This window comes from Lethenteron reissneri, chromosome 21 (genome assembly GCF_015708825.2).
Source record: "Lethenteron reissneri isolate LAM-NWPU_2019-01 chromosome 21, ASM1570882v1, whole genome shotgun sequence".
NCBI classification, from domain to species: domain Eukaryota; kingdom Metazoa; phylum Chordata; class Hyperoartia; order Petromyzontiformes; family Petromyzontidae; genus Lethenteron; species Lethenteron reissneri.
Window position 1 is genome coordinate 1830822 of NC_083799.1, and position 13564 is coordinate 1844385.

The following is a 13564-nucleotide window of genomic DNA, read 5'->3' on the forward strand; positions in this document are numbered from 1 at the left end:
CTAAAATAAAAGGGAAAAATTGTTCAAAAATAATATAGTTCAGAGCCGCTACGCATCTCACACACACCTTAATGCACGCATTAAATCTTTAACAACACTCTCCTGCTCCACTTTGTTCATGGTTTTTATAATATTCCATAACTTGTTGAGAAGAAAGTAAGAGGGCCATTTGTATCATGCAATACAATGAGCATATGGAGCACAAGTGGTTTTCATCCTCATGGCCATGTCAATAAACAAATAGGTGATGGCTTATTTGTGTTGTTGGCTTATTTGGTTAATCATTTACTCGCTACACTTGAGAATACAATTTAATCATAGGCACCTTAAACTCGAATTTAAACTCAGGATGTCAGTGGTGTTGGCAGACCGTTCGCATGTGGCATTAACCACCACGAGCCAGTCAGCTCTACCATAAGAATACTCCATTTTTAAAGTCACATGTGAGAAATGTTACTCTCTAAAACATTGCCAAAGGGCAGAATGCACTCATTAACACATTCAAAAATTTTTTTGCAAAGTTACTCTGATGTCAGGCACTTTTGTGGAGGTATCGATCGCGGACCTGCAGTGGGGTGGAGAGGGCAGGCTCGCTGAGCGAGGACGCCTCGAATACAGAGGGGCTGTCTCGCCCACTGCTTCGCTCGTCCGAGCCCAAGGCCTGCAGCTGCTGGTGCCGCAGGTGAGCGACAAGCCGTGAGTCCAGGTGATCCGCCATGTCCAGCTCCCGCTTCAGATTGCAGCTTAGACTCTCATATTCTGCCACAGAGACACACAAAGACAAATGTTCCCCGTATAACATAACAGAACTGTTGGGGCAAGTGCTAACAGCGAGCACAAGGGACGACGGGGCGGTATATGGCCGGCGTCATGCCCGACAGTCTTGGTATCTTCAGTGTTCATGTGCACACAGGTACTCAATGAAGGCTGAGTTGACACAGAAGGAAACTTAAGACAGGTTCACTGATGTGGATTCGGCTCACCAGGTTTGTAGCGTACAAACTCTTCTGCCACTGTTGCCCACAACATGTGCAGCCACTGTATATTTAGCACGCCCAGTTCAGCAGATTAACTTGAGTAACCTGCCAACATTTACCAGTAGCTGGCCATGTGTGTCAATGCCATATTGCTTACGCTCATGTGCATGCATATGATGGTGGTTTGCCTAGATTCAAAATGTTAGTTGAATGTTGACACAACATGTGTGTGCTGGTTATAATAAGGTAAAGTGGAATTTCCAGAATCTCCAACAGATACAAGTGCTGTACCTACTTTTAAACCGAGGGTTGATATTTTTGTAGATGCTGAAATACCATGTGGCTATATAGGAAAATATAAATTATTGAATGCTCACTTATGTTGCTGCCAGCCTTATTGTATATTACTGAGCATTTAGTGTATGATAGCGATGTATGTAACATACTTGTAAAGTTGACAATTTAGTTTTAGAATTTGTATTCAACAGTATTAACTCAACATCTACAAGTTATGGAAATTATAACATCTGTCACTGGAATGTGGAATTTACACTGGATATGGGTGACCAATGGAGACAAGTGGCACCACATTTCTCACTTGAGCAGGAAGACACAATGACTGGCAGTGGCGTGCGTGCGAGCGAGGGCACCGACTCACCACTCTCACCAGGCAAGCTGATGTGATGGGAAAGCGAGAGCGGAGACAGTGTGGAGCCCCCAAGTGTCGAGGCGGAGGGAGACACTGGGAAGCGCATGCGCTCCACAGAGCTGTGGGCTTCTACCATGGCCCCTGCCTGCAAATACACACGGCACTAACTCACCCAAACGACGATGAAGATCTCCCAGATAGCCTTAATAGACTGTTGGGGAAAGTGCTGTTTTTGAACACCTAAAGGCCAGCACGGCATATGAGGGGGTGGGTGGCCAGCATTACACCCGGCCGCCTTTGTCTCCTCAGTGCTGTTTACGCACCGCACCAGGTACTCATTTAAGGCTGAATGGACCTAGGGGAAACCCAGGACTAGTTCAAATATAATCATTACTGGTGTTGGACACAAGTGGGAAAAATGTACCCTCTTCAGTGACCCACACACACATGTACCCAAACAGACTCATGCACTCGCATGCACCCACGCACATACACCCAGAATAACAACCACCACCATTCGCCACTAAGTGACGGTGACATCACCACGGCGCCTGTGCCAGCTCATATGCACTTTTAGGCCACGTGAAGTGTCGAACGACCGCTGGCAGGTCACGGGACAGACCCAGGTTCCATGGGTTGAGTGACTGAGATGACTGGCCGATGCACCACCTGTGTCCCCTACTGTGCCAACTTGCTGTGTTGTAAGCGTCACTCCTCTGCCCTTCGTTGTTGCTGGAGGGCGACTGCCTCCAACTGCCCAGTAGTGTCCTTTACGAGCTTCCCCCACAGAGGCCGATCTTGGCACCGCTGGTACCAGTCATTGGCAAGTCCACTCAGCTCCACGTCCTCTTGTACCACATCACTCCATCACCTCTCTAGCCCGTGCCATGCCCATTTAGCCCCTTCTATCTGGCCGAAAGCTGTTTAGGCATGCGATGGCTGGGCATGCGGGCTACATTATCCAGCTAATGCAGCTTTGCCTGCTGGAGGAGCTCTCTGATGGGACTTTGTCCAGATGTTTCAAGGATTTGTGAGCTCTTCAGACAATCTATCCTGGTTAAACCCAGGATGGATCATAGGCAGGCCAGCCTAAATGTTCTAACCAGTGAAGATGTTAAATTAGGGAGGTCCACGTTGCACAAGCATTGAGAAGGGACATGACCTTGGCCGAGAAGATTCAAAGCTTCATGTGGAGCGACAGACCAGGTAGCTTCCACACAGCATTATGCAGCCAATGAAAAGATAACTCCGCTCGACTAATTTGGAGTTAGACCTCTGCTGTCAAACCGGAGCTGGTCATAAGCACACTGTCCAAGTATGGAAAACTCTCCACGATGTCCACAACTGCCCCATTACCAATGGGGAGTTGAGGGTGTGAAGTGTTTGATGACACAAAATACCCAGGCAGGTACTTAGTTTTGGTGGGGCTGATGGTAAGGCCCCACCCTCTTAGTGGCACGCTCTAGGTTCAGCAGCTGTGCCTTCAACTCCTCCTGAGTAAGCATCAATTGCCAGATCATCAGCATACATAACATGCATAATATATATTTTTTGGATTAGATCTCGTAAATATAAATGTGTCGTTAAACCCGCCACCACCCGACATTTACAATCTGAGTACGACGTTTCGCCAGTAATTACAACTAGCTTCATCAGGTGACAGCCAGATTTGTGGAGAAATCCTCCTGTTTCGTTCTTTAAATAGAGGGAAAGCTGTGATGATGTCACTTGTGAGCCCTTCACGTGCGAAGGGGGGGATAATAAATGCATATAAATTACAATGGGTATATATTGCCGGTTGGCTTATTCAGGAACAACACTTCAAACTCCACAGACAGGTCATCATCCATCTTACTTTCTCCTTCTACTGGCACCTAACTGCCCCTATCTCTGCATGAACCCCAATCGCACCTGCGGAGTGTTCTATTTTAGGGCATGCCCCATCGCATGACATTTAATAATCTGTGAAAAAGGCCACTGATCGATCTGTATGTTTACCACTGGCCAATCTTACCTTGCTGGCCATGCCCAGGCCAAGGGATGAGCTCTCTGATGCCAGGGATGAAGACCTGTCTGAGCACTCTCCCTCCTCAGTCACGCTCTCCCCTGCCTCAGTTTGGGTTCCGGCTGGACGTGTAGAGGCCGGCCGCGAGGAGACGGTGAGCGACGTCACCTCCTCTAACCGCCGCTTCAGCTCTTGCTGTAATCGTTCACACTCCCCGCTCAGCTGCTGCACGGAGTCTTCCTTCTCGGTGATGGTAGCACGCAGCTCCTCTGTCTGCTGTAGCAGCTCTGCCATCGCAGCCTCCTCCTCCTGCAGTAAACACCCTTTGCGTTAGATTCGAAGCAATGGGCTGTGTGTATGTGTCTGAGTATTAAACCAGCAATGCAGGGATGCTAGATTAAACCTCCTGCTCTCAACAATTACAAAGTGTCTCCCTGCTCATACAAGAAAGGGGTAATTGGTGGCTCTCACCTATTAGTGGGAATTACATATTTCCATTATGGAGGCTAGTCACTCCATAGGATAATTGTTGACTTACCACAAAGTGGTACTCATTTTCATGATCCCAGAGGGATGATGGAAAGTCTAAGCCTCAATACTAGATCTTAGGTCAATTATATGCAAGGCCAAGGGGTTATCATGGCTAGAGAACACCTCATCATCATTTCCTTCCTCTAGCAAATTCCACAGATTTCACAGTTGATGCCTGAACTCCATACCCTGCTTTTACAACATCCCACCAGGTGGCTTTACGTCTTTGGGCTACCATCAAAGGTTTGTTCATGAAGCCATCCAGATATATAAACAGACATAACTTCAACCGAGAAGATGGATACAAATTGAGCAATCATTGGAAGGATGTTATTATTATTGCTGTGGTTGTTCCACCTGATGACGGGCACTTGTGTTGCGCCCGAAACGTCGTGATTAAATTTATTTTATACCTACGTGACTTACCGAAAGAACCAAAGAGTATGGATCCCTGCAGTCACGAAAACTTAAAATCTAGAATCTTCCCCTTCGTTGTCAAATTCTGGGTGCCAATGTAATGCTCGGTAACCTTCCCTCCTCCACCCTACGCACATGCCCCACGCATTGCAAGCTCCACTTCCCAAGTACATCTGCGACACTCTCACGACTGCCCAAGCACATTGGTCCCCTCGACACGTGGAAGGTGCACCTGCAGTCGCTCTGCCAGCCCGGCCGCCTCCGCCGCACGTGCGTCTGCGAGGCGAGTGCTGGACTCCATCTGGGCGGACAGTGCGGTCAGGGCCAACGCCTGCTCCTCCATGCTCATGCTCACAACTCCCAGCTCTGATCTCACCTTCGCCTGGTTGGAAGTTACAAAAGACAATGTGGAAACAGCTCAGTTTGGGTTTACGAGGCCTGTGAACACGATGATATCTCAAGATGCTGTATAAAAAGGGATGAGTGAAACATTAGAGCTTGGGAAGAACGTGCTTGTGATCAGAGAAAAGGGGAGAGATTTATTTTGACTGAGGAAAAAAGTTTACAGTGGTGGTTATTGAAGTGGGGAGGGAGTAATAGTTAGCGGCTATTTGGGTGAACTAGAACAGGAAGGAGAGACTCGGGGAGGGAATTCCAGACATCGTGAACAGCATAGAATAAGGAGTGATGCTCCATCAAGTGATGGACAACTGGCAGTGTTAGTAGACATGAAATATATGCTCGTCCCACTTCACACCAACTGTAAGTGACTTAGTGACTAACACCAGCTCTAACTAGAACTCCAACGGGCTAGAGATGTAAACGGGCTAGATGCTTTATACTTGGCACTTTTAGGCAACACAAAGTCGAAATATAAAACAAAATACTTTTGACAATTTACTTAATCTTCATGGTGAAATCGGGGGGTCAGGAGTATGTAGAGGCAAAAATAAACACGTCAGCCAAACTAAAAATTAACAATTACCAAGGTGCTGCACGACACAGTGGGCACCACATGGCAGCTCCAGTGTGTTCGCTTACCAGCTCTTCCTCCAGCTGCCGCTTCTCCTCGGCTGCGGTGGCAGAGATCTCTTGCTGCGTGTGTGTGTGAGCCTCCGTCTGGCGCTCAACCAGCTGCCGTTGTTCCTCCAGCTGCTCAAGCAGTTGCTGTACCTGCGCCTGAAGGGCCTCCGTGGCTTCGTGCTGAGCGACCGCTTTCTCCTCTTCTGCAACCGCTTGGAATGCCACTGTTCTCTGCAGCTCTCCCAGCTGCTCCGTTAGCGCTGACTTATCATTGTCCCGTTCTGCCAATTGCAACTTCAGCAACCTGTGCTCTTCTACGACAACCTCGTAGGTTTCTTTAAGCGCCTCCAACTTCCTCCGTGCTTCCTCTAGCACCTGCTTCTTTTCCTGCTCGTTTGCATTGTCTGCGAGTTGCTCCTCTGGGGTGCACGGCCCCCCACTGGGCTGTGCTTGGCTCTGGCCTGGCTGGTCCCGTGCCAGAGCCTCCAGGCTGTGCTGCTCCATCTCGGAGAGCAGTGAGTCGGCGTGAGGCTGTGGGGCGCGGAGAGTTGCCTCGGCGTGGGGCAGCTCGCGCTGCATGCGCGCGATCACCTCGTGGGTGCGCTCTAACTCCTCCTCGTGCTGCCGCCGCAGTCTGTCCACGTCGCTCCGCAGACACCGTACCTCGGCACGCAGCTCCTCATTCTCATCCTGCAAGGCCTGTGAGGCCAGGGGCAGAGGAGGCAGTGTGCAGAGGTCAGCAAGTGTGTTTTTTTATCTGTGCCCCTCAGTTTTTCTAGGTCTTTGGAAAAATGTTCAATAATCGACGCTTTCATAAAAACCAAAAGTCAAACCATCTCCATAATTCAAAATAGGGAAATGTTGCACATCTCAACTGCTAACCTTTATAATGGCCATCTCTTCCATGTGCCTTAGGACCACCAATGGAGATAAGTACTGCCCAATGTTCTTTAGAGCAGGGAGCCACTGTCAATTGACTTGGTCTGGTCTCGTGTTGATACGAAGGGCATGAGAGGTCATCACCTGGCTAGGTGGGGCAGCTTGGAGGGCGTGCGTCAGCTGCTGGACCTGCAAGGTCAGTTGGTCGATCTCTGCGTTCTTCTCCTGCAGCAGAGCGTCCGGCAGTGACAAAAGCACCTGCTCCTTTTTTCCCGCTCTCCTGTCACCTCCTGCATCCTCAGCCTCCGACAGCTCTACCTTCTTCACCACAAGAAAGAAAACCAAATATATTTTTAGAGGCAGCTCTGGAGGTGGTGTATAAACATTGATGAGTAAGACAACATTTCCACCATCATGCTCAAAACCTTAAGTATATTTATCTGTTGTAAATCATACCTTTCGTGTAGCATGAGATTACATCACACAGCGCATGACGTGACACCATCACCTGGTTTTCAAAAGGCTAAGTCCCTAACAGCAACACTACTTTATAGTAAAATGTTGTTCATATTGGCTTATCTTTATGAGAGTTATTGTGACCCCATGTTACAGATATTCTGATCAACAGACGGACATGCATAATGTATACATTTTTTCAATATCAGTGGTAATAAGTAATGACCAATTATTGCTCAATGAGCACGTTGATAAATCCTCGTGGTGAGTGTGGGGAGCACCTTCATGTGGGTATTGCCTTGCTGCAGCTGCGTCGCGTGGCCTGCCTGCTTCCTCTGGATCTCCAGCTGCATCTGTAGCTGTCCAATCTCCTCAGACTTGTTGAGAAGCTCCTCACGAAACTGCTCCAGCTGTTCTTCCAGATGAGTCATCTGAGGTGAGGAATTAACCATCGCAGATTCATTCACAGTAACAGACCACAGATAAAACAATAAGCTCAGACTGTTTTTGAAAAAGGAAGTTCCGGTAGGATTTTCAATTCACTTTTCATCATTAGATACGTGTCATTCATTTGAACAAATTCTGAAATCAACAAGACGCATACCGGTTAATTAATTATTTTAACTTATCCTACTTGTGGAGTTGGAGAGGGAGGGGAGAGGCAGGGGAGAAGGAGGGGGTGGGGCACAGAGAAAGAGGTGGTGGGGAAACAGCGCATGTGCAGCGGGGATGGAGTGGGGAGATCTAGAGGGAAACAGTGGGGGTATGGAAAAAAAGGGGTGGAGGGACTGAGAGGAAGGGGGAAGACGAGGGAGGGGGATGGAGAGGGAGAGTGAGAGTGAGGGACTCACAAGATGTATGGAACAAGGCTACACACAGCCCCAATGCACACATCTAGTTCGATCACGCTGCTCAGAGAACTCAACACAGTGCAGCACACTGGTGGTGGAGCAATCACAGGAGCAGTGCCGAATGTGTGGACGCGCAGCTCGGGCACCTCCTTGCTCTTGCGCTCGTTCGCCTCCTTTTCCTCCTGCAGCTGCTGACGCAGCGTGGCAGCGTCGGTGGGGCTCATGGAGACTGCACTCGGAGGCGCCGGGGTGGCGGAGCGGTGCCGGTGTTCGTCCACTTCGGCCTGCAGCGCGGAGATGCGCGTCAGCTGCGCGTACTGCTGCTGCTGCAGCGCCTCGTTGTCCTGGGCACACGCAGCACAACGGTCACGTGACGGCGCGAGCTCAAAACTCGGGGATCGATCAACATCACGGACGATTATGGCACGTGTGTGCGTAGGCGCACACAGCCGAATCCATCTGATTTCTCGATATGAAATATCACTTTGTACGAAGTGGTTATCTTACCGAATGAATCGCTCCCACTGGCTCGGAGGACTTAAATAGAGACGAGCACCAAGATGCTATAAATATAGTCCATCCATCTTCTGCCATGAATGTGGCAAGCAGCGAGAGACGATGACACCCGTCGGGGGAGCGACACGCACCTGTGCGAGATCGTCGCGCGCCTGCTGCAGGCTGAGCAGCTGCTGCTGGAGCTGTGCGGTGGCTCGCTGGGCCTGCCTCTCCGCCTCCTCGGCTCGATCGCTCAGCGCCGAGCGCTGCTCCGAGTGCTCACGCAGCAGCTCGGCCTCACGAGCACGGCGCACTCGCACTGCCTCCTCCAGGCCCTCCACCTGACGCGGCAGCAGCGCAGGCAGGCACATGCAGCACGCACGGCAGCACACACAGAGCAATGCGCACAAGGAAACACAGGGCAATGTACACCTCCACGCGCACAGAGGGTGGGTGGATACGCAAGGCGCTGTTTGTGGGGACGCACACAGGTTTCCAACAACACAGAGGAATTACGAGGCATGGGGACGAATACTGTGATATAAACACATGATAAGCCACAGAGATAGAAAGGAAAAATCTTTTAAAATACAAAAGTATATAAACAGGGCAACAAAGAATTCTGAAATATACATAAACATAATGCACATCTGCTTATACCGGGACAATATTTTACAATACTCGTTTTTGTTTTTACTCAGGACTATGCAAGTCTGTACAGTAACAGCATTAACTTAATTACAAAGCTCAAGAACGATCTACAATTCGCAGTCAGTCATCAAAACCCTTTGCAGGGGAGATGTGGCAGCTGTGAGACCGGGGAGGCATTGCGAAGGCAGCTCAAGGGCACCAGACCAGCGCTCATGCAGCACAGGACCCATGATGAGGCAACAGCCATTGATTGCTCGGGAGGCATCAGAAAACAAGACCAAGACTGACTCAGCCCGTAGCAGTGAAGGAGATGGCCCATCAGATGGCCCAGGCACAGGAGCAGTGACTCGTAGTGGTCGATGAGACACAATCAAAGGGCCCGAGACAAAGAGCACAGCTGCTTATGGAGGAAAGCCACATTTATAGAGAAATCACAGTGGTCTGGGCAGCGCTGATTAATCAGGGCAGTCAAAAAGTCTGAAGGGAGAGGTTAATTGTAGAATATAGTAGCAATTGATAAAATCCACCATACCTGGTCCTGTAAACCCTGAATCTATATTCCAAAGGAAAGCATAACAAAACACATTCAACACAATTAGTTTGTGAGTTAGCTTTACTTTAAGTTTTACAACGGTATAGTCATTAAAAATAAAACAACCACTGTTTTGTAAAATTGTACAAGGGGAGCTTAATTCCAGACAGACATTTACGACCATTTCACAAAATCTAATCGCCATATGAATATAGTAGCACACTCCTTTGAGAAATGTCACATTACCAATTTGCAATATTTTTCACACTATTCAGCGTAATACACGTACGTATAAATAAATGTTACAGCAGAATTTGGCAAGTAAATAGAAAGGCATCCATTTTGTTGCTAAAATTAAATAAAATTTCAGCTTCTTCACCCACAAGCCTTGAGGAACAATGTTATTTTGGTGTAAAAGAGGCAAACCCCAGGTTGCTTTTCAACATAAAACAAATCACTATAAATATATACAGCAAAGTATAATATAAACTCATACGCACTCAGACGAAGTCAACCATCTTTCAGGGAAAATATAAACAAAAATAATCATGTGCAATGTAGAAGGTTAGGAGTACACCACAGGGTATAAATAAAGAGCTATCGGAGTTTATTTTTTTCAGGGAAGATGCATCAAGGGCAGCCGTGATGGAAGAGTTAGCTTAAGAGAAGGGTTTGTGGTGGTATCCAGAGAGGACACAGGGGAGAATGAGACTGCTGGAGACTTGAGGGAGAGTGCGTTCTATAGGAGCCGGCCTGCGATAACCAGCACGTGGTGCTTGTGACCGCGTGCCTCTAGGCCACCGGGCCAGGTTCCCATGGCTCACCCCATGAAAAGTGACCATGCTACCAAATGTAATTTCAACCTCACATATAAGAAGCTACCACCAAATGCTCCTTCATTGAATACTATACCTGATACTTCCCAATATATCCAGGCTAAGCCTCTCAAGTGATCTACTCCCCACATTTTCACAAAGCCACCATCCTCCAATTACCGCAGCTGGCTACGTAGGGTGTGAAAGAAGTTCAACATATTTACATACATCCTGGCTGTCATGCCTTTTCTCAGTCTGCTATCATAAACTTCAGTCACCATTCCCAACATAAGCATTCGCAGTGCCAGTTCGTCCAACACTCACTCCTTGTGTTCGTCTCTTTTCAATCCACAGGATTTCTCTTTAGCCCTCTCATTCACCACCTGCTTGTCTCAAACACCAAATCCTTCAGTAATCACCACGTTGGTAGTCTCCTTCCATAAGTTATTATGGTTAAGTAAGGTTATTTCACGTTTAGTGAAACACATTTGGGGTTAATCATATTGGTTTATGAAGAGCTGTAGAATACTGTCAGTGCTGAGCAGAGCCGCTTATGAGCGGCTCATTGAGCACGTGATGGAACAGCACGTGGAGCCAGTATTATTATGATTAAGCTTATTTATTCAGAAAAGCCTCACTGAGAGTCCCAAGACTCTGTTTCAGGAAAGTCCTGCCAAGTTTTGGAAGCAGGGGACAATGTTACAATGTGTTTTGCCAATTGAGTCATTTGCAGATAATTTTTCAGCATTGGGATGCTTGGCCAATACCGGTGACATTTTATTGTTTTATTTTAGCTCCGAGAGGAAAAATAAATCCATGCAGAACAGGAGGAAAACAGAATCTCCATACAGAAAGGCACCCGAGTCGGGAATCGAACCCAGGTCATTCTTGGTGTGAGGTCGAAGTGCCGCCACGAAGCTGGAACTCACCTCGCGGCTGGCCCTCTCTGCAGGCGTTGCCTTGTTCTGTTGCTTGAGCTGCCCCTCCAGGCGCTTGATCTCCTGCTGGAACTCCTCCCGTTCATGCTCGCGGTCTGCCGCTTGTTCCTAAACCATATCCAAACACAAATGTATTATGCTATATGCGCAATTCAATGCAAATCAAACTTGTTCTAATTTATACCACTGGCACAGTCATGCATTGGTACAGATTTGTACTAATGCAAATCTGGAATATATATACATATAAAAAATATTTCTCAGGTAACTGTAGGACAACAGACAGGTCAGGAGTTGCCCTAAAAAATTGTCCAATGGTCAACACACTTCCTAAATCACTGTCTACTAAACATTGCTTAAACGAGCCAACCTTGAACGGGTATAAACAGCTCCGAGTCTAATTTGCAGAGTTTTGGCTGTTAAGCCATTGCCACGCGTAACACGATGTGACAGGCAAGAACATCTTTCCATGAAGAGTGGAGTCGCGACAATGAGTTGGGCGCTGACCTCCATGAACTGCCGGTGGTGCTTCAGCTGTTTCTCCAACGCCAGCACTTGCTGCTGGAGGTCGCTGGCCTCAGCATGCCGCTCCTTCTCCAGCTCCGCATTGCGCACCAGGGCCTCGTCCAGCGCCACCTCCAGCGCACGCAGACGGCCGTGCAGCTCCTGGGCCCCCCGCTCGGCCTGCTGCTCCACCCGACGCTTCTCCTGAGCCATCTTCTCCGTTTCGTGCAGGAGCCCTGTGGGCACATCAACACGTGTCAAACAGAAACATGTGGCGCGAGGGTATTCAAACAAAACCGACTTTACAACACTGATAGGTACATTATGAACAAAAGTAGCAAATTAGGTTGTTTTAATGTATGCTCAATTATCTAATAGGATTGAGATTTTTTAATAAAACGGCTTTCCTGATTATTACTCCTGTGGATATAGTTTTATTGTAATCCTCGCTTGTTTTCTTATCCAATTTAGCACAAAACTATTGGAATCTGAGCCGCTTTTCACATTGTAAGAATGTGCAAGTAAAGCGGCCGCTTTTCTTTCACTTTTGCATAGCAGGCAATTGTCAGTGATTACACAGCTTCTAGAGAATCGTACGAGCCACTGCTTTAAAAGTGTACTTGTTAACAATACGTTCAGAAATAAAACTTTGCACAGTAACTAACATGCAATAGGTCTCCTTAACAATGCAGACAAACTTAGTTTTCCTGCAGACGTACGAGCCTAGAAAATGTCAAGAGCATGCTACTGACATTCCTGGGGGTTGTAAACATTTTGAAGATGGGTGGTATACACCCCATCTCACTCTATCTTAACAGTCTAATTTATCCCAGAGACTCCTTTGCATTATTAGAGACTCTCAGTGCTCAACCGCAGTTTACTTACCACCAAGTAAGTCCGATTTGATCAACCACAGAGCAATGTGCAGAGTTACCCACCAATTGTGAGTTACATTCTCTGCCACCCGCTGGGATAATAAAAAGAGTAATAATTTCCATACATATATTCTACGCAACACATCTACACCCTGACAAATTACAACAAACTCTGTTCCTGTTCTGTGCCAAAGTGACGAATCGTTGCAATGGTTATGAGTATGAATGAGTCAATTAGAGAAACAAAACCAAAAGTTAGTAAACAAACTGAGCCTCCAACTTCACAGGCTGCAGCTTCGCGCTCCGTCCGTGCCGTTTAGTGTGGAGGGACGCTGGAGGCGGTGAGCGACAGGGGCCCTCAGCACATGCGTGTTAGCACAGCTTAAACACCGGCAGGCCGAGAGGACAGCTCAAGCACCAACGGGCGGTTAGTGGCAGGCAGTTTCCATAGCGTTGGTGCCCAGTCCTGTGGCAGATGTATTTTTTGCTGAGCACACACTTGGCAGTGAGACTGCATAACGCATGCCTCACTTAGGGACCGCACCACCACCACACCAGACTGCTCACACGTGGTTGAAGAGTGGACGATTCTTGCTAACAACTCTTTTGTCGTGACTGGATCAACGATTCAACGAGAAAATAGTGTGTGATTACCTACGCACCAATCATAGAGGCCTGTGGTATTCAAGGGAAAAAAAAAGCCAAGGGACGGCATTCATTACGCACAGGACCCTCATGGTTGACTACAGATAAAATCACACATTAATATGGCGGTGGCAAGACCATTCATAAGACAACCACTGTTTACTTTCCCTCAATGTGGTACTCATTTGACCAAACCCCAAAAAATGATGGCTCCGTTGGCAGGATAGGTTTCGGGATTGCCTCATTACGACTACCAGGTCAGAATCTTCATTAATCAGTCAACTGAGCCACCGTAAGGGAACTTAATGGTGACTAAGGGGA

At 47.8% G+C, this 13564-nt stretch overlaps 1 protein-coding gene across 1 annotated transcript in view; it reads right to left on the bottom strand.

Annotated features, from left to right (window-relative positions):
- Positions 1-13564, bottom strand: part of LOC133345018 (A-kinase anchor protein 9-like) — a 77346-nt gene that overhangs the window by 17006 nt on the left and 46776 nt on the right. The window contains exons 25-36 of the mRNA XM_061555374.1: positions 11727-11959; positions 11211-11327; positions 9467-9487; positions 8436-8624; positions 7935-8132; positions 7219-7368; positions 6626-6802; positions 5621-6301; positions 4812-4961; positions 3641-3940; positions 1636-1771; positions 566-759 (exon numbers count right to left, since the gene is read on the bottom strand). Coding sequence (XP_061411358.1) covers positions 566-759; positions 1636-1771; positions 3641-3940; positions 4812-4961; positions 5621-6301; positions 6626-6802; positions 7219-7368; positions 7935-8132; positions 8436-8624; positions 9467-9487; positions 11211-11327; positions 11727-11959 — 2546 coding nt within the window. The remainder of the gene's footprint in view (positions 1-565; positions 760-1635; positions 1772-3640; positions 3941-4811; positions 4962-5620; positions 6302-6625; positions 6803-7218; positions 7369-7934; positions 8133-8435; positions 8625-9466; positions 9488-11210; positions 11328-11726; positions 11960-13564) is intronic.